Source organism: Glarea lozoyensis, assembly GCF_000409485.1.
Source record: "Glarea lozoyensis ATCC 20868 chromosome Unknown GLAREA3, whole genome shotgun sequence".
Classification (NCBI taxonomy): domain Eukaryota; kingdom Fungi; phylum Ascomycota; class Leotiomycetes; order Helotiales; family Helotiaceae; genus Glarea; species Glarea lozoyensis.
Genome location: NW_007360998.1, coordinates 1653739 through 1675757, shown reverse-complemented (window position 1 = coordinate 1675757; position 22019 = coordinate 1653739). Strand labels below are relative to the sequence as shown.

Here is a 22019-nt window from a genome sequence, read left to right as displayed (position 1 = left end):
CAACCGCAATCGCATTCATTTCTGTCATACTTACCGCTTCAGAATGGCTAAAAGCACCAAGAAATCCACTCGGAAATTCGAGAAGAATCATCTTAAAGATGTTCTTGAGAAAAGAAAAGCTGGTGCGAAAATCAAGCAGCGACAGCAAGTCAAAGCCAAACGACAGGCGCGAAATGCAAAAGATGCCGAGTTCTTGGGGGGTAAAGATGGGGAAGGAGATCAGAAGCCGATCGTACCGGCGAAGGAGGATCCGTTTGGGAAAATGAATGTTGATGACTTCTTTCAAGGCGGGTTTGAGATTCCTGAAAAGCCAAAGTCGAAATCGAAGTCAAAATCTACCAACGAGAAACTTGGCAAACGCAAACGTTCAGCAGAAGCTGAGGAACACAGCGACGCTGAAGAGTCAGACGTTTCAATCGAGGAAGCGCCTGTTTTGAGCGACAGCGAGGGCGGGAGTGATTCGCAGGACGAGACTGGTATGAGTAAAGGAGCTATGGATGCACTTGCCAAGAACGATCCAGCATTCTACAAATACCTGAAGGAGAATGACCCAGAAGCTTTGGAATTTGACGAAGATGCAGATTTGGCCGAGGTCGACGGGTTAAGTGCCAGTGAAGCTGATGAACCTCCTAAGAAGAAGAAGCAGAAGAAATCGAAAAAGAAGGAGGCCCAGGCTGAGGAGGACGATGAGACTTCGGAAGAGGATGAGACAGATTCGGCAGAGGTATCCGCAGCAATGGTTGCAAAGTGGACGAAATCCATGACTGAGCAGCATTCATTACGAGCTATGCGACAAGTGGTGCTCGCATTCAGAGCAGCCGCGCATGTAAATGAGGATGAAGGGAAGGAGTACAAGTACACCATATCAGACCCTAATGTCTACCACGAACTTCTCTTGTCGACACTTACGAATGTTCCCAAAGTTCTTGGCCATCATTTGCCAGTGAAGGAAAGTGCCGCTGGCAAAGTCAGAGTCTCCACCGACTCGAAGAAATTCAAGACGCTCACACCACTCCTAAAATCACACACTTCGTCTGTCCATCATCTCCTCACAACACTCTCGGACGCAGCCACTCTAAAGCTCACTCTTTCTTCTATAACTCCTCTACTTCCTTATCTTCTATCCTTCAAGAAAGTTCTTAAAAACATCGTCAAGACAGTTGTTGATATATGGTCCGACGCCTCGAGCTCTGAAGCCACAAAGATCACAGCCTTCCTTGTGCTGCGGAGATTGGCGGTGATTGGGGATCCAGGCCTCCGGGAAGCCGTATTGAAGACAGTTTACCAAGGGTTGATTAAGGGAAGTCGGACGACGTCTGTGCACACGGTCCAAGGAATCAATTTGATGAAAAACTCTGCCGCTGAGTTATGGGGGATCGACCAAGATGTAGGATATGCTACTGGCTTTACCTTTATCCGACAACTCGCTATACATCTTCGAAGTAGTATCACAAACAACCAGAAAGAGAGCTACAAAACTGTATACAATTGGCAATATGTTCACTCACTAGACTTCTGGTCATGTGTACTTTCCGAACATTGTAGCCCAGTAAAGGAAGCTGAGAGTGGCAAAGAGTCGCAACTAAGGCTGTTGATATATCCTACCGTACAGGTTACCCTGGGAGCGATGCGTCTTATTCCAACTGCAACATACTTTCCGTTACGCTTTCAGTTAATTCGTTCACTTTTACGTTTGTCTCGAGCTACGGGCACATACATACCCTTAGCGTCTGCTCTCTTGGAAGTTTTGAACTCGGCAGAAATGAAGAAGCCCCCTAAGGCAAGCACATTGAAGAGTTTAGATTTCGCATCGAATTACAAAGCACCCAAGTCTTATTTGCGGACGCGGGTGTATCAAGATGGAGTTGGGGAGCAGATTATGGAATTATTAGCCGAGTTTTTCGTGCTTTGGTCTACCAGTATCGCGTTTCCAGAATTGTCCCTACCAGTGATAGTCATGATTAAGCGATGGTTAAAAGATGCAGGAAACAAGAGTTCTGGGAATAAAAACAACAAGATAAATTCAGGGCTGGTTCTTCTTGTCCAGAAAATAGAGGCAAATGGGAAGTGGATAGAGGAGAAGCGAGCAAAGGTTGATTTTGCGCCAAACAATCGCGCTGGGGTGGAAGGCTTCTTGAAAGGATTCGAATGGGAGAAGACGCCTCTGGGCGCTTTTGTCGTGGGTCAAAGGAAGCAGAGAGAGGAGAAAGCTAAAGTCCTCGAAGAAAGTCGCAGAGAAGAGGAAAGAAAAAGGCAGCTTGATCGCGAAAAGGGAAAAGCCGCTCCTGAAAGTGACGGTGAGAGTATGGATGATGCAGAGGAGGAAGAAGACTCGGAGGCTGGGTTCTCGGATGATGATGATTGATTAATCATCTTCCCATGAATTGGTCGGAGTTTGGCGTAAAAGAATCATGACTGAGGCATTCCCCTCGCGGGTTTCAGGTAGGAAAGATAGCTCATGAATACCACCTGCTGTTGTACCACATTCTAGGGCATTGGTTGGCGCATCCAGGTATGGCAGACATGTGTGGATCCTGTATCAAGTCCAGTGGCCCAGATCTTGTCGACATCGATATTCTCTAAAGCAGCTCAATGATCTTATGTTAGTACCAGCGTGGGCAACTGATCCGTGGAAGTCAAATTCACATGGCATTGCTCTTGGCCCACTCTTCCTTCTTGAGTCTTCTGCTCGCGCTTCGACTCTCAATTTCTAAGCCGTAGCTCCACAGCATTGGATACCTCAACTGTCTAAAACATCAAGGACTACACAAGAGACGTATCGGTAATATGTTCCATTGTAACGGGGCAAATCTTGCAGTTTATTGCCCACTTCGAACCTATAAGACCAGGTTTAAGCTACCATCAAAAAAATAAAAGAATCAGCATAGTTGCTTGAGATACCTAGCTCGACTTTCATCCTCTCGTTAGTCTTAATGCACCACCAGGGGGGGTCCATCACGTGACACTGTATATGCCTCAACCTACATAAATCTTGCTCGTTTGATATGGCATGTTACTCGAAATATCCTCACCGGAAAAGGAATGGACGCTAATACACAATACAGAGCTTTATTTCTCGACAGATTAGCCTGATCATCATCTTGGCTGTGATACCGTCTTGGCCAATCAGTGACCGCCTACTCGGATCGTGGTCCGTATGAGTGGTCAATGAGCTCAAGCGAGATCGCTTCGTTACAACCTCATTTTGTTCAAGTCTCGACTTCAAGTCTCAATATCTCAACGTCAAACATGCGTACGATGATGTTCCACATGTTCGGTGCAGCTTCAAGATGAGCAAATGTGGGACTCAACCGAGCTGCTCAGGATCCCGTCATTCAACCACGCAGAATCTTGAATTATTGGTTGAAGACGAGAAACACAAAAACACGCACTCAAATCTTACATTTTCTCGGTACGCTGTTGGGTCTGTCGTTTCAGGTTGAACATCACCAAACAATAACTCTTTGCTCTTTTTCAAGATTTTCCGTCATGGCCTCGGATCGATCTATCGGTAGGTAACAATTCCCGATGTCGTGTCAGATGCCCCTTATTCGGCGCGAAGCTTTTCCTGGTTGAGCCAGCGGGATATTTACTTGCAGGTCCCTGCTTCCTCGAGAGACATGTGGGCTTATGACAGGCCAGAACTCAATCAACCCCGAGTCCGGCCGCTAAAAAAAAATGGAGGGGCAATGCCATAGAGATGGAGGGGTCGTTTGCACTAACTCTGGCAGCATATACTTTCTTGTGATATACTATCCATCTACTTCCTCCTGTCTTGTATTCTGTTTCAATCCACTGAATCTCATGCAAGTTTCAACCTCCTCGAATCTCCATTCCCTTTTCTCATAGCAATGAGAGAGTATCATGGATTCTCTTACCCTTAACATACTTCTGGGGCCTCATGTTCAGATTTTTTTAGTTGGAGCAACGTTGTTCATTCTCATTGGCATTATATTTGCTCGTACATTTCCGCGAACCAAGCAAGTCGAAGAAGACCATAACACCTTCACATCATTTCTACGATTCTTCTATGCATCATTCTTGAAGCCGCATACTGGTGACGAAACAGGAAATGGGCAACAAGACGCTTTGGAGAGCTTCTATCAGGCACAAGCCGGCGTGTATGATGCCACGAGAAAAAGGCTTTTACGCGGCCGCGAAGACATGCTAGAGTTGGTGGCTGCTCAACTCGTCAATAAGGCCTCAAATGAGAGAACACACGATAGCAAGCGTATATGGGTAGATGTATGGAACATCACTTCCAAAGCTCTATCTAGATAACTACTGACCCTTTTCTGACAGATTGGTGGTGGAACGGGATGGAACATTGAGGCTATGTCTGCCTTTGTTTCTGTGCCAGACTTCTTCTCCAGTGTATACCTGGTCGACTTTTCTCCATCTCTTTGCGAGGTAGCTCGCAAGCGCTTCGCTCGTTTAGGCTGGAGTAATGTCAAAGTAATTTGCCAAGATGCTAGAACCTTTCGCTTGGAGGATCACGAGCATGGCTCTGAGAGCTATGAAGCTGCTATCCCTTCACCAACCTCGAATTACTTTGGAACCCAGCGTGACGAAGGCAGTGTGGGAGGCGCAGAACTTCTCACACTTTCCTACAGTCTTTCTATGATAGTAAGAAATCTTCGCAAAACTCCTCCGTTTTCCATAGCTCATTCAAGTGTAGCCAGACTTCTATTCGGTAATCGATTCCTTGAGTAGTCTACTCGCTCCAGCTGGCGTTATTGGGGTTGTGGACTTCTACGTTCAATCAATTGTTGATCTCAGTTGCAGAAACTATACCGGGGGTGCTATCAATCGCCACGTCAATTGGTTTGCACGTCATTTCTGGCGGGCGTGGTTTGACATAGACCGTGTTGGTCTGGAGGCTGGACGGAGAGATTACCTTGAGTATCGATTCGGCTCGGTTCTCAGCGCGGATTCCCGCAACTATCTTTTGGGCTCTATCCCGTATTACGTTTGGATAGGATGCTCCAAACGTCCAAGCTCCTTTTTAGCTACACCAAGTTATCCTCACGAGATAGTAGAGCGACTTGACGCTGCCGTCACCGAATCTCCCTACCTGTCACCAATCAACCACACGAAAGCAATATCGACTTACGTCGAGCGATCAACACCTCCAGAGCTTAGATCCAAAGCATTTGATGCGGCCGTCGTTAATTTGTCTGCAAATTTACCGTTACCTTCATTCTTCTACCAAAATCACCATTGGCGGATTTACTATGACGATACTTTGAAGAAGCATGCGCAATTCAAGCATGAATACATCTATGCTTTCACCTGGGAAGACTCTCGTGTAGATCATCGGTTGCTAAAACTTGATTCACACGACGTTGTCCTTGCAATCACGAGTGCCGGGGATAATATCCTTTCCTACGCCTTATCATCGCCAGCGCGAATTCATGCTGTGGATCTCAATCCAAATCAGAACCATCTTCTCGAACTTAAAGTTGCCTCATATACCGCCCTATCATATGTAGACTTCTGGAAATTATTCGGAGAGGGTAAGCATGCGAATTTTCGCTCGCTTCTTCATTCTCGTTTATCGCCTCACCTGTCATCTCGCGCCTTCCAATATTGGGTCAACAATGCTCACATTTTCGAATCCAAGCAAGGTAGAGGTCTCTATGATACTGGCGGCTCCCGTCATGCAATTCGCGTCGTAAGACTTCTCGCCGTTGCTCTGGGTTTCCGATCGCAGATAAAGAAACTTCTCCAGGCTAAGACACTCAACGAGCAGCGAGAGATATGGCACAGCAAAATCCGTCCTCTCCTGATGTCTCGTTTACTTTCATACTTCATAGTATCCTCAGAGAAGTTTTTATGGGCTGCTCTTGGTGTCCCTCATAACCAGCTTGCCATGTTGGAAGCAGATTACCTCACCTCTGAGTCAATTACAAACACTTCGTCGTCAAGTTTGCCGCTTGGACATTCTGAAAAAGAATTGAATTCCAGCAGGGGTCAGGCCGTGTGGGAATATATGGTTCAAACTCTTGATCCAGTCATCGAGACTTCATTGATTGGCGACGACAATCCTTACTATCTCGTCTGCCTCCAGGGATCATACTCTCAACGCTGCCATCCCGATTATCTCAAACCAAAGTCACACCAAAAACTCTCTCGCGGTAGTGCTTTTGATGGTCTTCGTGTCCATACTGACGAGATCAATGAGGTGGTCAATCGACTTGCTCCTGGCACGCTTACAGTTGCAGTGATTATGGATTCGATGGATTGGTTCGATCCTGGAGCAGAAGCGGCAAATGTTCAAATATCCAAATTGAACCGGGCTCTCAAGTTAGGAGGTCGCGTTCTGCTTAGATCTGCGGCACTGAAACCTTGGTACATCGCCCACTTTGAGTCACTTGGTTTTGTCGCAAAAAGGGTTGGAGCTAGGATTGGAAACACGTGTATTGATCGGTATTTTATTACCTCGTGCATAAACAGAAACCAGCTAACAATCTCCAGAGTCAATATGTACGCCTCATGTTATCTGCTTACTAAGGTCGAGAACATCACTCCACTCACGCCAAAATTGCCAACTCGCGAGAACTCAGTTGACCTGGATCAACTTGAAATTTGACCAATCCCTAGGCTTCTACATTCTCGAATGACATGTACTGCGGGAATTCATTGGGGGGAGCAGCAAGTCATGATGAGAACTTTGTACATCGAGAGATTAACGTTTTCGATCAGATAAGCAACACAAGTAGATATGGGATATCCTATTGCTTTCCAAGATTTTATTCTGGGTTCGGCAATTGCATTAAGACGCAGGAGAATGAAACCACTTTAACCTAAGTTATGTATAGATGGAAATAGCTTGAATAGCTCTTCGCCAAAGCAAGATACTATTTCTAGACATGTGCTTTGCCACCTAGAGAACTCCCAAACAAGTATCACTTCATTGCAATGACTTCGAAACCATAAATAAATGTCAAAACACTACACGTGTCGGTACTTAAAACGAGATGAATAATTGCTATTGGTTTCAATACCAACATTGTATCCAATACAGCTTAGCGAATGTCGAGAGATGCTGGGCATAGCAGCGCCTTACACTCATGAAGTTTCGACTAAATCCATACTTGACATATCACACATATCAAATTTGTTCAGAGAGAGTTACGATAACCTCACAAATAGTATCTGATAGTTTGCTACTCGTAAATAAGCCACTAACAGATAGTCGTACATAAGAGTGTCATAAAGAACGCCAATGGCGCGGTGATATCAGTGATGTAAAATCCTGCGGTCTTCCGGTTGACATGCTTCGAGAGAGATCTTCGAGAGAAATTCAAATTCAGCTGGGCACTATAAATTTTTATTCAACACGAATCCCTTTACCTTCTCACCCCCCTTGATGAAGTCCTCCTCTTTCTTTCTCGAGAAGACAGATTACAAGGGCATCTCGTACACTAGCACACATATTTACAAAGCCATTTGGCCAGGCTTTGTGGTCTACCGACCAATTAAAGAGAGGAGGAAAGAGAAGAAGAAGAAGAAGGGCTGTCGAAAGCGCGTTCACTCCTAATCTATGAAATAGCGTTACGATTTGGAGGAGCCGATTAACGCAACCTGGCTAAGCTCGGTGATCTGTGAAAATGGTACATCATATATGTATTTGAATGATGCAGTGCGACAACCTTAGAAAATAGTTGGACACTAAGCGAGAATAAAGGGGTTAGGACTTCTCAATTGCTGACCCCATTGTCTTGCTTTGTATGCTAATTACTAGATCATTCAAGTAATTTTCTCCAGGGCTCAGTTCATTCATGTAAGAGATGCTCACTCTAGTTTCAACCTCATATGTGCTCATGTACCACAGAAGACGTTTAGTGCTTAACTCCGACTCAAGTAATAGCCAACCACAGAAAATATGGGCCGCCTTCCTGGAGGTAAGACCAGGATATCAACGTTCTATGCCCGACCTGTTATACAGAACTTGAACATGGCTAATAGTGTCATTCTGCACATAGCAGGAAGAGGCGATGTTCCATAGAGGTGGAGCAGGTCAAGCGAGCTTGGGGGTCTGTAGTTCAGGGGGGAGAAGTACATGTCACGTTAAAAAATCAAAAGCATGATGTCCCAAACAGCTGATCGCTGAAGAACTCACAGCGTACTGTCTATAACCCATTATTCATATTATACAGTTACCATGCAAAGCCATGTGCCGATTTCCCAATTCCTTCTATTATAAATACAGTAGTAATTTCATTCCCATCCCATTATTATGCCCATCACTGCAAAAATCTTGAACCATCAAGTCCTTTATCCCCCCTCTTCCGGCCCCCTCTTCCGAACCCAGAGATTATTTAAACTTCAGCAGCGGCTTTTTTGCTTCTCCTCAGACTGCCAAATCTCTTTTTTAACCCTTCTCCAACACGACGACCAGTCGTGTTACTCCGCTGGACGTTCATATCGGTTTGAGGCACGTTCAATGAGGAGCTTGTGGATTGTGCGTATTCATGGACGTTATTTCCGCTCATACTTCGCTGGTGAGCAATCTCAGGTCTCCGACGTTGAGGCTGCATCTCGTAGCCTTGACCTTCGGAGACGTTTCGTCGGTGGGAGTGTTTGTGGTCTTTAAGTGCTTTCTCAATAGAGTAAGAAGGCTCTCCTTTGCCTTTCAAGTCTTCTGGAAGATATTTCTTTCCGGATATTAGTTTGCGGCAATTTCATAAAGGAACAATTACTTACAACATGCTCCCACCTCTTATAGGCCCCACCTTGAGCGTCAGGCTCCCGCATTAAGTCGGCGCCTTCTTTGTAATTCATCACTTTCCCATCCAATCCGGCCATTCCTGGGGGAATAACGGCAACACCGGAGAGTGGAACCCTTTTAACCAGCGAGTCTTGAATCTTTTCCCTCGGGGTGGCTCTCAAGGCTTCTTCATTCGACTCTCTTACTGCCGCAACTGGAGAGCTTTGGTAGCTAGTATTTCGTGCAAGCAAAGTGGCATCATATGGTCCTTCATGGTGATAGGCACCGCCGAAGACGGAACGGTCAAGCGAGTCAATGGTATCAGCGCCTGGAATGTGCTTCTTTCGCAAATGCGGTGCTCGGTTTGCTGCTTTGTTTTGACTGCGTATTTGATCGAGTGGCCTATGTGACATATCACCCGGGAAACGTTCTCCTAGAGAACTGCCTCTTCTTCTTCCAGGGCCTTGCGCAAGTGGTTCCTCTCCGCTCAAGCGGCTAGGGCCTGGTTTGGCATAGCCACCGAAAGCAGATTGCCGATGGGACGACGACGAAGCGGAGGAATAAGGGTTTGTTGGATGGAAGGTACTTCTTGTTGGGCTTGCCGAAGATGGCGGCGTAGGATAGGCCGAAGTAGACGGTGTTATGACACCTTTTGAGGATGTGGAAACGCTTGGTGACTTTGAATCTTTCTCGTGGGCAACTGAGGTTGCAAACCCTTTGGTTACCGACGGATCTCTAGTAAAATTTGAACCAGGCCCCGTCTCGTCACTGGGTTCGGGCGCATTCAAGGGATCGAGTAGATACTTTTGCGCCTGCGAATCGTACGTATTAGCGTCTGATTCGCAACCGCATATTTATGGCCGGAATTGCGATTTGTAGCCTCGAAAAGTGTGCGAGACAAAAGGCGACTTACCCAATGCTTATCCGAAGAGGACTCCATAGTGGATGGAAATTGTTTGTTTTATATATCACGGTTCTCGACGACGAATAGAGAACGGCTTCAAGGGACAATTGATACTCTGTAGTGTACTGATACGGAGTATTGGTGAAAATGGAGTAAAGTGAAGCAGGAAGCAGGTTGAGAGAGATACCTCATGGGGGGATGCAGAGATATGAACGCCGTCAAGCAGTCGAGAGTCCGGGTGTGCTGTCAAGCAGCACAGCATCGGCAAGGGCCTTCAACGGCACGGACGAGCGTCGACTGCTGCATGACAAGGGGGGGGGGAGGGTACGTCATTCGCTGATGAAAATGCTGGGTCTTTTCCATCGCTGCCTGAACCGTTTGTATGTACAGATGAGCGTCAGACCTTAATAACCAGGCACCACTCTTCCACATCATCTCGGCAGTCTCGGGGAAGATATGGTGGTGGCATCGAGACTCGAAAGATGTCTAATAATAACTCCACTATGCGCACATCGTGCGGACTGAGCAGTACGAAGTACGAATACAGAAAACTCTAAATTGGTGTTCTTCATGTACCGAATCGCACGAGGCATTTATATGAGTTACAGCTATACTCCAAACTCAGACTGCGCTGTCAAGTGCATCCTTTACGGAGTTCCTGGCTTAGTACGGGGCTCCAAGGCCCAAGGTCGGCGTTAACAGGGCGCTCCCTCGTTGCCGGTCGTGACGTTTGCGCGTCCTTTTGCGTTGTCCCCGCCGTCCCGTGACTTGGCCCGGTCCGTGCCTAGACATTAGATCGATCTGAATTCTATCAACGGTGCCGCCGTTCTTGGCGCTAAAACGACCTCGATGCCGTTGTTGAAAATAGCAAGCGAAGTACACGTCCACGTCAAACTGGACGTCCAATAACGTGACTTGCATCTTTCATTCAAATCTCATGACCATCGTTCGAACAGCATGGCACTCGTTGATTATACTTCTTCTTCCAGCGATGAAGACAACCCCAAAAACTCAACCGCATCTAAGGACCAAGTCATAGGAGGAAAACGCAAACATGACACCAAAGAATTTGAGAATCTCCCTCCATTGCCTTCGAAATTCCATGATCTTTATGCGTCCACGACGAGGGCTAGTACGAGAGATGACCCGAGTTTACATAGTGGCCGAAAAAGAGGGACACCTCACATTGAGGGAAATTGGCCGACACATCTCTACATCGAGTGTACGTTCTCCGTCATAACCTCGCCAGATCAGGGGAGCTTCACTAACCCATGTGAGGGTGTCCTCCGACGACAGAACATATAGTAGTGAGCGACTTTTTAGCAAAGCTCATAGAAGCCACTGCCACTCAAAACGACTTCGCCATATGTTCTTTCCTGTCCAGTGACCTCGGGGCACCTTTGCCTCTTCACATCAGTCTTTCTCGACCCATAGGCTTGGTTACTGCGGACAAAGAAAACTTTGTTGAGCTGTTGGAGCGGGTGATCCGTACATGTGGAATTCGGCCGTAAGTCAATGTTCTTCCCGCAGTGTTTAGTGCTATCACTAACCCCTTAGCTTCGACGTCACCATCTCAGGCGTAGATTGGGTTTCGAATTTTGATAACACGCGCTGGTTTCTTGTTCTAAGGTTGCTGAAACCTCCTCACGACGGTTTGAACAAACTTCTTCATTTGTGTAACGATGCCGTCGGAATATTTGGCCAGCCCCCGCTGTATGCAAGAAAGCTGCCACAAGACACTCCAAGCCCAAAGAGACTCCGGAGGCCAGATGGCAAGAGCACAAGTTCGAGTAAGGCACCAACGATTGCATCCGATTGGACAGGCCTTGGGGATCCTTCAAGCGCATTCCATATCAGCATAGCTTGGGCGTTGAAAGCTCCTTCTCAGGAAACGAAGGATATCACAAGCGATCTGTTCCAAAAACACAACAGTCAATTATCCCAAATTCATGTTCCCATCAACGAAATAAAAGCTAAGGTGGGTAACGTCGTAACGAACCTGACATTAAGAGCAGGCGGGGGAGAGGGAACCAGTCTCTTTGGGATCTGAATGCTAAACGTTTATTGACTATGGCTGGTGAAAACCAATATCTAAGAACAGTCATCACATTGATAAGCGAAGGGGCTTCCTAATCATTCACGATCTCAGCCTAGCAGGCTATATCAGACGCCATATTTAAGTTAAGTTGATGGCTTTCACTTGAATATTGATCCATCTTTCGATACTACCTGGAGCAATTATGTATCTGAAGTCGCGGCATACCAATCACTTACTGTGATGATGTCGCTCGTCACAATCGACGCTGTCCTGACTCCAAATAGATAGTTTTGCTTCATGGAGGAATGGTATTAGACAGGCACTTGAGTGTTACTATTGCCTGAGCCAATACAAGCACGAGAATACTGTAGTTCAGAAGTTCTAGATGGCATCAGGGGCCTGTCGTCATAACAATTGAGTACAAAGTATGAAAATGCTCATCAGTTCAAGGCCTAGCGAACATGTTGGCACCACATTCGCCCAAGGTCTTGATAGCAGTCTTAGCACCCATAGCCATACCTCTTATGAGGTCCCAAAACCGTGTACATCGTCTCCGTCACGATGCATGCTACATTGCTGCCAGGGCTATCCTACCGAGGGATATCAATTTTATCGCTCGCTATGTTCAAAACCAGACCTTATGATCGCTTAGTACAGTCACTCATAGCCGCTTGACCTCAAAAGAAGTTTAAGTGATGATGCCCGGGCTAGAGTGCTAGAAATGGTGCTCGGCTTTGTACTATGCAGTATATTCTCCGTGCCCGTTTATGTAAGATCACGACGGAGAAGCAAAATGACATTATCAAAGCTTAAATTGTTTGGAGGATATCAAGCCGCTAACTACCTTCCTGTCGAGTGACAATCTTTTCAATTTCCAGCACCGCTGCTTCCAAAGTCTCCACAAACATTGTACTCTTCGCCGCAATCGGATTCGAATCCGTTGCCTGACCGGAATAATTCTTCACACGTTTCGGATAGTTGTCCCAATTAATACTATAATTCTCCGAACACTCCGTCTCTTTCCGTAACACAAACAGTACGTCCACCTGAGAGAAATACAGTCTCGAGCGTGGGCATTGCCAAAGCCAACCATCGAGATCTGGTAATGAGATGGCTAGATATCGTATCCCTTCGAATCTTTGAACAAGCTCGTCGTCTGAGATGATTCGTGTTGAAAACTCGGTGCCGTCACGTAATCTGTCGTCAAATGGTAAGAAGTGGATGAGGTCGTCACTGGAACATAAGATATGTGATTTGCGTCTTGATGTCGTTGGATGAGGCACTTGATGATGAAAGATAACATCAAGTGTTGCATCGCCCTTAACCGGCTGCTGCTGTTTCTCAACATAGGGGATAAGTGAGGTGTCGTTTAATTCCCAGCCTCGCTCATGGGCGATGTAATGTCGTCGGCTGAGTCTGCGTGCCTCTTGGCAGGTTTGATATATGCCAGGCGTGGAGCGTCTTGGGATCTGTAGGATATTCCACAAATCGCCCAGATATCCCTCTGGAAGAGCCCACTCATCTATCTCGTCGTCCAGCGCTGCAGCTGCGTAGAAATTCGCTGCATACATGCTAAGTTCGTAAACTTGTGATGGCGGCGGCAAGGCGTGATGCCATATTTGAAGCCGAAGCTCGAGTGGGAGCTGAGAGAACAGGGGAAATGAATTTTGTGCCATCTTGAGCGTGTAACGGGGGAATGGTTTCCAAGATCGTGTATAAGGTTGATGACAAAAGCAGATTGCGCTCTTCATATATCGTCTTCCTGTGGCTGTCTACCAAGATATGTTGTCCCCTCTTTGATCTGTTTTCTGGCTCGCTTCGCGACCCCTGCGCGGCACATCCTACTCCTCGGTACTGTGCAACCTCGAGTTTGGACGGAGATAAGTGGAATTGGGCTGTTGGCACACGACATCTTGTTACAAAGGGGTTGCTGCGGTTTGTAAATTTACGTGTCAATTGTGGCAAGCAGTATGGAGTGCATGTTCGAACGGGACAACTCGAGGCCGTTGAGACTTCAATTGGACCGCTGACCGGCCAACAACAAGCGATTGATCATAGCCGAGGGGTTTAGGGGGAAGCTCTTGTGCTTGAGATCGATGACTGAGTAAGGTGCGTAATGCGCTATGAAAGGGTTGCAGAAGACATGCTGGTACATTGTGAAGAGAACATCCGGAAAAATGCGAGAGTACACTCTATTCTATCTTTTGTCAGCTCTTTTCGACTTAGTTCGTTCGGCGTTTGCGTTTAATCCTACTTTGCTCGGCCATGGCGAGACTAAACCGATAGAAGTTGATCCTCTTCATCTCGTCTACCATCTACTTTCAGACATTACCCACTCTTAAGGCATGTACAATATCTCAAGCGCATCACCAGACTTGGCCGACTGCAAAATCTAATGCACAACATCAAACCTCCAAAGTCCGCGCTCATTACGGCCGATAAAAGATCACGTGCCATTCATTTCTCATAACTTTTCGCACCATATCGAGTCCTACACTCTTAATAGGAGCGATCTCCGGGTGACAGATACACCATTTTCCCAAGTTCTCGAGTCTCATGCACCGTTGGCGCTGAAGATTGGAGACGATGGCTTGGGCTGTTGCAACGAGATACGAACGAACGAAAGACAATGAAGATAGCCATAAGCGACCTTAGTAGCACCGGACGGTGGAGAAAGGCGACTTTCTTACCGACGAGGCTAAAGGATTCTGAGTACCTAGGTATGTTCCAGACGAAATGGAGGGAGCTCTAAAGGTTAACAGGTTGAAGGAAGAGTTTTGCCGAGTCACAACTGAGTTTCGATGAAGCGCTCATAGCCGACATAACGACATACCAAGAAAGGTTCCTCTATCCGGCCTGCAGGAAGGCCGCCACGATCAGGATGGTTGCACATTGACGCTCCTACCTTGGTCGAAAAACAAACAATTTGCCCCAACGCCAGAGAATGCAAGGCTTAGTATTATTTCGCCTATTCATCATCCGCATCTCCGGCTTCGTCCTCCTCGTCGCCTGTGTTCAAGACCGCTTTCTCAATCAAGCCTAGAGTGACCCTTAGAGGTAATCCCACAACGTTATCTGAGCTCCCCTCGATCTTCTCTACCAATAGGCTTCCCATGCCCTGCAATCCGTAGCCCCCAGCTTTGTCTACTCCTTCCCTTGTCCTAACATACGCCTCGATCAACTCATCGCTGACACTTTCGTCAAAGAACACTTTCGTCTCCTCCACCGATGTCTCGAAGTTGTATCCTGGATCTCTGGCATCCTCTCTCGGGGCTAATACTACAACGGCCGTATTGACCTTGTGTGACTTTTGATCTCTAAGCATCTTCAACATCGCAATATGATCTGCTTGACTACGAGGCTTCTCAAGTATCCGACCAGAGTTGGTAACTATAATGGTGTCCGCCGATATGACAAGTGAAGGATCCGGTATCGACTTCATAGAATTTTCCAGCGCCAATTCGTACACATCCAAGCACTTCTGTTCTGCCGTTTTCAAGACATATTGGAGAGGTCCTAAGTCTTCTTTGGAAAGGTTTTCTGGCTTTTTTGAAGGAGTGACTTCGAAATTTAACCCAAGCTAGATGTGATCAGCTTCAAATTAGGTACGACAGACACTTGGAGCTACCGGTGCGAGTATCTGTTTTCGCCGTGGACTCTGTGATGCCAGTATGCATCTCTTGCCTCTCAATTGGTTTAAAACGGGTATATCGAGGAAAAAGGGGCCGCGTTGCAAGGTGCCTCTGCGCTCTACGGATCCATTTCGTGTAGGTAATGCACCGTGTTGTACGGCTGCCGCATCATAGGAAGGCGCAGCTGTCGAGGCGTCTTTTTCTACTATCTTATCAGACATTTTCTCGGGTCGTAGACTGGTTAGGTGAATGTCTAATATTTCAGTACGGCATTCGAAACCTCGCGAAGTTGTAAAGCCTCTCCCCATAAATTAACCGTGGTTCACCCGACAAGGCTGAGAGCTGCAATTCCGTCAAGCGCATGTGATCGAAGACATCTCTGACCTAGCAGAACCACCCTCATATCGTTCGGAATTGTTCTCGTCTTGAAAAGAATGATTCGCTCACGACGGTAATCCTCAGATGATAGACGTTTACCTGAAAACGAGACATTATGTCTGCATCACCCACCCGCGAGGGATCTGCTAATGCCGGTTCTTCAAACGGCAATCTGGATGAGAAACCAAGACTTTCTGAACACGAGAAGAAGGCAAACCACATTGCATCTGGTATACACGTCTTTCCCTCGCCCTGTGGGTCCACTTGAAATTGAAGCTAAATCATATTCTAGAACAAAAGCGCCGACAAGCGATTCGCGAAGGCTTTGATCGTCTGACCGAGCTGGTTCCTGGCTTAGAGGGGCAGGGCCGTAGTGAAAGCGTGGTTCTGAAGAAAACGGTTGATTTCATGCGAGCCCAGTTGGATGAGAGACGGAGGTTGGTGGCCAAAATTGAAGAATTGGGAGGTCAGGTTGATGACGGAATGAGGCGATGACAACAAAAATTGGTGGGAGCTGTCATGGTCGGTTGTCAAGTTCGGAAGATAGACATACTACTGCGGGTTTCTTACTTTGCCAGTTGTTTAGAACATCAACGACGCAGCATACGGAGCAAACACTTGCCGATTGTACTATCAGCTGAGCGTATATGTATCAGATTAGATAATGATCGAGTTTCGACTCATTTCGCATACCCACTCAGACGTCAATGGATCACTTTAGGTACAACCTAACAGCATTGATGTGAGCTGGAGTAACAGCTTTACTAGTCTTCAATTGGCAGATTTTGAGAATACACATTTATGCTAGGTTAACATGCTATCTCTTACAATTTAGTGGCAACCTGATTCGAGACACTGATGGAGGAAAACGAGCAATCCAAACATGTACAACCCGATGTAAGTACATAAGAATTATCGAGTTAAGGTTTTCCGTCTAGACATGGTATCTTACATGTAATCTATAGTACATTGTTTTACAACTTTGGGTTTTCCTATACGTAAGCGGCTCGCAAGTCTTCAAGTATCACCCTTAAATTTGCCGGGCTTAAGTCGACATTTCTCAACTGCTTTGTGGTGAGAGGATTTGGTGGCTTACTATTTTCCGCGACACTCTTGCCGCCGTCTGATTCTAATGTTCTCTCAAGAATTTCGGATTCAGGCTTGGCCTTTGTGACCTCAAGGATTTGTTCTGTGGTTGAAGGTTCATGTGTGACTTGGGCGGACTTGATAGCCGTGCCTGATGATTTGGGTTTCGACTGTCCCTCGAGCCAAGTTTGCAATATGGGGTGGTTTGCAACATCATATTGGCTCTTGCTCAAACCTGCGAAATCGACGTTGATGTTTTGCTGATCGATATTCTTATTACCAACAACAACTATGATCCCAAATTTCTTAGACTTTGCATCAGCTATCTTCTTTTTCAATGGCTCAGGATTATTGTCTATCGCCACAGAAAGCCCGTTCACTTGAGGAAGGTTGCTATATGGAAATCCAGCGGTTGTTCGGTTGTCAGCACTTTGTATCGTTTTCTTGACTTTTAGCGCATATTCGACCAATTCAGGGGTATCGTTCAACGTTACAATGACAACCTGATTAGGGTTTAGCCAGAACGGCCAGGAAGTGTCATATCGCTCTATCATCAACGCCATCATTCTTTCAACAGACCCCAATACAGCTCGGTGTATCATGACTGGAGTCACCGATCCCTCAACTGCCAGCAGTTCCGAATCATTGGTTGTCATACCCCTCTGTTCGAGTTCCGGCGCTGGAGCTTGATATTCGAGTTCGAATCGCTTAGGAAGTTGAAAATCAAGTTGGATTGTGGCAGTTTGGTGCTCTTTTCCATCTGAGTCTTTTAAAATGATGTCAATTTTTGGCCCGTAAAAGGCACCATCCCCTTCATTGAGTGTCCAAGGAAGCTGTGTTGAATTGAGGGACTCTCGCAGAGCAGCCTCGGCGTTGTCCCACTCTGCAATTGTTCCAATGAAATGATCAGCCGGTCTTGTTGACAAAGCGAGCCTGTACGAGCCCAGGCCTAAAACGCCGTAAGCTTGTCGCACGAAGTCTAAAGATTTTGATATCTCGTCTCGGATTTGCGAAGGTCGACAGAAGATGTGTCCATCATCCTGATGAAACCTTCTACCGCGAGTTAGCCCACTCAGGGCGCCAGTCAATTCGTTACGGTGCAGCGGGCTGAAGTCTGCATAACGGATGGGCAAGTCTCGATAGCTTCGTTTCTTAGAAGCAAATATCAGACAATGTCCAGGACAATTCATAGGCTTTAAACCATACTCTTCATCCTCCCCAACCTGGCGATCTTCTTTTTTCCCCTCAGCTCCATGGCCGCTCACTGAGTACATATCCTCTGCATAATTCTCCCAATGACCCGACTTTTCCCACAACGATTTCTTGTAGATGGTTGGACTGATAACCTCCTGGAACCCGTAATGCTCATATTGCGAGCGCAGAAAGTTTGTGAGCCTATTGAATATCTTTGTACCATTCGGAAGGAAAATCGCGGATCCAGGGCTGTATTTGGATGTTGTGAACAATTCCCGTTGAACACCTATAATCCTGTGGTCTGCTGGGGGGGGTTCGAGGGGTTTTAATGTCGGAGTACTTTTTTTGGCTTTTGGCGAATCTGGTAAGCCAGCAGCGTCGCAAGCAGAGCAATACCCATAGCGATTGTTCGGTCGTCTCCATCTAAGATTCGGTTTTAATCTCGTCCGCGTAACATGTGTTTTTATTGTTCCTGAAACTCTCGAGGAGTTCATCACGGCGCAAATTCGCTTTGCGGAGGTGTTACTTGGAGTCGTGGAGCTCCATTCCAAAAAGGGAAACCAGGATCTAGGCGTTTGCACGTGATGGTCTAAATCGCGCGCCGCGGCGCAACCTAGAATTCGCGAACCTCACCGAACATCAGAAAAGAATATATCGCAATTCTATCAATCAACCAACTTCCCTAGATCTGCGAACATGCCAAAATGTAAGCCCACCGCCCGCCACGTGGTTGCGATATCTACTAACATATGACTAGTCTTTTGTACGTTTCTGTCCCTCCACAAACTCGGTCGCAATTCTATAGCTCTACCAAGCTTAAGCACGAAACGGAGGAATGTCAACTAACGATACCAGGCGATTACTGCGATGTCTATCTCACCCATGACTCGATGAGTGTTAGGAAAGCACACAACAGTGGAAGGAATCATCTGCGTAATGTTGTGGATTACTACCAGCGTACGTTTTTGTCTTCGCTACGTCGTCAAGGCCTTGTTAACGAGAGTTTTTAGAGATTGGCCATGAGAAAGCTCAATCTGTTATCGACTCGATAACATCTTCATATGCTGCCGAGGGGCAGTCTTCATCAAATCCCATGCTTGGCCAAAATCCTGGAGTCCACCCACCTCCCCCATTCGCATTTCCAGGAGGTATGTCCCCTGTTTTATTTCCGTCTTCCTTACTCGTCTTCACTGTCCATCAAACTGGCGAGATTAAACTCTAACATACTGCTAGGTGCACCTCCCCCATTTCCCATGCCGGGCATGCCGCTGCCACCACCTGGAGCTTTACCACCCGGAATGATACCACCTCCTGGAGGCCGCGGTATGCCAATGCCCCCATTTCCTGGCGGGCCAGGAGCTCCACCGTTTCCAATACCAGGCATGCCATTTCCACCACCAGGTGGCCTTCCCCCAAATTTTCAAATGCCACCTCTACCAGGAGGCTTTCAGCCACCGCCTGGGTTTCCCCCAATGCCTGGAGCGCCTCCTGGTTTCCCGGGTCAAGATCAGGGACCAGACCGGAGGTAATTGCTTGGTAAACGTGGATCGTGAAGGATAGATCTTGGTATTACCTGAAGCAATGCGTCTACATCATTATGGCAACGTACCAAAAGAAATTAGGGCTCGGCTATTGGATGGATGGAGCATTTCTCACTGGTCATGGCGTTTAAGGATGGAGTTATTGGTGAAAATGTACTCTACAATCAGTTGCAAATTTCCCGCACCCAGCTTAAGGCTTATTAGCGACTGACCTTGCTACAGCGCTTGTAATAAATTGTTCCACCACCCCAATTTCAACCATTCGCGCGAGAGCAGGTCTGACGTGAAACTCTTTAAGTCCTAATCGGAATCCTGTTGTAGTTAAGGAACTTCCTAGAACGCCACAATTTACTTTTATTTGCTTGCACGACTCATTATCATTGGCTCCCGGCCCCGTTAGGAATCCAGCGCTTGCTAATGAACGACCAGCATGTCATATTTTCCAAAAGTCGTTCAGCTCTAGACGTTGCGAACGGGGCGGTTATTGGGTTCTTTTGCTTGATGGCTTCCACAAGAACATGTTCGTAATACTGTTCTGTCCAAAATACAATCCTCTTGAAGTGTGGTTGGGGCTCAATTCTGTTACTTGAAAAGAACTAATATGCCTTAGTGAGTTGGGAATCCAGAATTATAAACTTGAGTATGTATTTCCCAGCTGGAATGAGGTATATGTTATTAGCTTTAGTGCTGAAAGTACATTCTTCGTTCCTTGCTTAGAAGGCAAGATTGTGGTCTTTTCCGATGTTTGGTACGAACCCAACGCATCTTTATTTCTCAAAAAGTCTTTCATTTTTGTTCAATTTTGTTACGATTCTTCATTGTTATAGCAGTTTCTCCACATTCATTTATATCTCCGAAAGCACTTTTTTCCTTTAATTCCTGACAATTTCTATCCTATGTGGAACGCGCTCTATGTCACCAATCAGCAATCTGAAAAATCACAGATGAAAGAACAAGAGTCGCCGCAAAGAGGCTTATGCGTAATTTGTCTTGGTTAGAATTTGACATCAGGAAATAGCATTTGATCAAGTTTCAAGTTATTTTTAAGCTCAAAATATCCCGTTGAAAGAACATGACTAGTGTGGCCACTCATATGCTTGTGCGTAGTTCACTGTGGATTAATTACGAAAGTACAAGAACTCTCTCCCAAGCATCGAGAGAAGCTCAAGTTGGAAACTTTCTGTAAAGGGAAAATGGTGGGGGTTCCATACGTGTTGCTGTAACGCAAATTCTGAGTGCCTTGGGTTGGCGCGCTTTTTTCGAGTTGTTTTTTGGGGGGCATAATTCCTCGTTGCACAAAATCATGACATGAAAACATCCTTGCATTTGGTATCTTCTTTCTAAATTGCTTTCATCTCATTGTCCAGTATAGTTATGAACTGCTTGCGGAGCTTTTTGTTTACTTCAGCTGATCAACTCCACGAATTTCATTCAACCATATCCCAAAAAACCATGACTTCACCGCTGTTTGCAGAAATACTGTGCAAATGATATCTTGTCGATGAAGGCTAAAATGATACTCTTTCTTCCTTGTTCATTTGCACAATGTCGAGTTGCTCATATTTCAATATTCTATAATGTATTAAGTGTTTGTCGGTGGAGGAAAACCCCTGATCCTCCATCTAAAAGTCATAATCATAAGCATGAATTGACTTTGAACTCCTAACCAACTATCTAGAATCTCAATTAGCGTTAATTACAGTCATGTTTGGTCTTGAACTCCTACGCGGTGTATAGAATTAGACTAGAGCCATCTTGCAACCCGCCTCATCTCATAGAATCAAATCTACCCGTCGGTCGAAAAGCATCCTGTGCTGGGCAGTGATTGTAGACACTCCTACTCATGGAATATCGGGTTGACCTGCTTCTACAATAAACAGCCTCACTTCTCCATTAGTGCATCGTATAAAAGAGCCGCATTGTTGCCATCACCCATACGAATTGTAAACGATCTTTCGGCCCAAGTCATTAGGGTAGCAATGCCCGCGGGACGAGTATAAGTAGGTTGCCTATGTAGTGGCAAGGCAAGTGTGCCAAATGGGATGACATCCCTTTAATAATCTTTCTTTCCCCTATGGATGGTATTGTCACCCTGGAGCATGATCCGCATTCTTTGCAGTCAGATGGATTGCTAAATCTACAAAACCAGCATATCAAATGGTGCAGGGGAGAGCCCGAAGACATGTTTCGGGGATATTGTGCGCCGATGCAATCACTGCTGAAAGTACCGAAGTTTGTGGTTGAGATAAGAAATATGTTAAGTCTGCGATTGGTTGTTGCTGAAGGGAATGAAGTTGGTGGTCAAGGTATTATAGATGACTGTGTTTAGGTACCAAGGATGGCTCGTTGGCGTTTTCTGGTCCTCTATATAGGACCATGTGGCTCTCTCTCTATATTTCAATTTCCTCTTTCAGAGACTGTTCCGCAGTATCGTATGCTTCTTGCTTGTGAATTTCGCTTTGTTCAAGTCTCAACTTAAGCTAAATTCCAGAGGTCATAGGATCACAAGGTGACCCGTTGTTTCATGTTTCAG

At 46.2% G+C, this 22019-nt stretch overlaps 9 protein-coding genes across 9 annotated transcripts; 5 read left to right on the top strand and 4 right to left on the bottom strand.

The window, feature by feature from the left end:
* Window positions 1-43: 43 nt before the first annotated feature.
* GLAREA_00531 (uncharacterized protein) lies at window positions 44-2365 on the top strand (the record flags this gene model as incomplete). Its single annotated transcript, XM_008085289.1, has 1 exon — window positions 44-2365. One exon carries the CDS (start codon window positions 44-46, stop codon window positions 2363-2365), a length of 2322 nt encoding a protein of 773 aa, XP_008083480.1.
* Window positions 2366-3864: 1499 nt separating this feature from the next.
* GLAREA_00530 (S-adenosyl-L-methionine-dependent methyltransferase) lies at window positions 3865-6592 on the top strand (the record flags this gene model as incomplete). The annotated part of the gene is made up of 4 exons (XM_008085288.1): window positions 3865-4245; window positions 4303-4626; window positions 4679-6429; window positions 6478-6592. 4 exons carry the CDS (start codon window positions 3865-3867, stop codon window positions 6590-6592), a joined length of 2571 nt encoding a protein of 856 aa, XP_008083479.1.
* Window positions 6593-8324: 1732 nt separating this feature from the next.
* On the bottom strand, window positions 8325-9653 carry GLAREA_00529 (uncharacterized protein; the record flags this gene model as incomplete). The annotated part of the gene is made up of 3 exons (XM_008085287.1): window positions 8325-8660; window positions 8710-9525; window positions 9627-9653. 3 exons carry the CDS (start codon window positions 9651-9653, stop codon window positions 8325-8327), a joined length of 1179 nt encoding a protein of 392 aa, XP_008083478.1.
* A 921-nt stretch (window positions 9654-10574) lies between these two features.
* Window positions 10575-11667, top strand: GLAREA_00528 (uncharacterized protein; the record flags this gene model as incomplete). The annotated part of the gene is made up of 3 exons (XM_008085286.1): window positions 10575-10839; window positions 10896-11124; window positions 11175-11667. The coding sequence occupies 3 exons, from the start codon at window positions 10575-10577 to the stop codon at window positions 11665-11667; spliced, it is 987 nt and encodes a 328-aa protein (XP_008083477.1).
* Window positions 11668-12491: 824 nt separating this feature from the next.
* GLAREA_00527 (uncharacterized protein) lies at window positions 12492-13331 on the bottom strand (the record flags this gene model as incomplete). The annotated part of the gene is made up of 1 exon (XM_008085285.1): window positions 12492-13331. The coding sequence occupies one exon, from the start codon at window positions 13329-13331 to the stop codon at window positions 12492-12494; it is 840 nt and encodes a 279-aa protein (XP_008083476.1).
* Window positions 13332-14623: 1292 nt separating this feature from the next.
* Window positions 14624-15508, bottom strand: GLAREA_00526 (ITPase-like protein; the record flags this gene model as incomplete). Its single annotated transcript, XM_008085284.1, has 2 exons — window positions 14624-15235; window positions 15284-15508. The coding sequence occupies 2 exons, from the start codon at window positions 15506-15508 to the stop codon at window positions 14624-14626; spliced, it is 837 nt and encodes a 278-aa protein (XP_008083475.1).
* A 272-nt stretch (window positions 15509-15780) lies between these two features.
* GLAREA_00525 (HLH, helix-loop-helix DNA-binding protein) lies at window positions 15781-16160 on the top strand (the record flags this gene model as incomplete). The annotated part of the gene is made up of 2 exons (XM_008085283.1): window positions 15781-15895; window positions 15958-16160. The coding sequence occupies 2 exons, from the start codon at window positions 15781-15783 to the stop codon at window positions 16158-16160; spliced, it is 318 nt and encodes a 105-aa protein (XP_008083474.1).
* Window positions 16161-16657: 497 nt separating this feature from the next.
* GLAREA_00524 (Class II aaRS and biotin synthetase) lies at window positions 16658-18439 on the bottom strand (the record flags this gene model as incomplete). Its single annotated transcript, XM_008085282.1, has 1 exon — window positions 16658-18439. One exon carries the CDS (start codon window positions 18437-18439, stop codon window positions 16658-16660), a length of 1782 nt encoding a protein of 593 aa, XP_008083473.1.
* A 255-nt stretch (window positions 18440-18694) lies between these two features.
* Window positions 18695-19474, top strand: GLAREA_00523 (C2H2 and C2HC zinc finger; the record flags this gene model as incomplete). The annotated part of the gene is made up of 3 exons (XM_008085281.1): window positions 18695-18902; window positions 18956-19093; window positions 19179-19474. 3 exons carry the CDS (start codon window positions 18695-18697, stop codon window positions 19472-19474), a joined length of 642 nt encoding a protein of 213 aa, XP_008083472.1.
* Between the last annotated feature and the right edge of the window lie 2545 nt (window positions 19475-22019).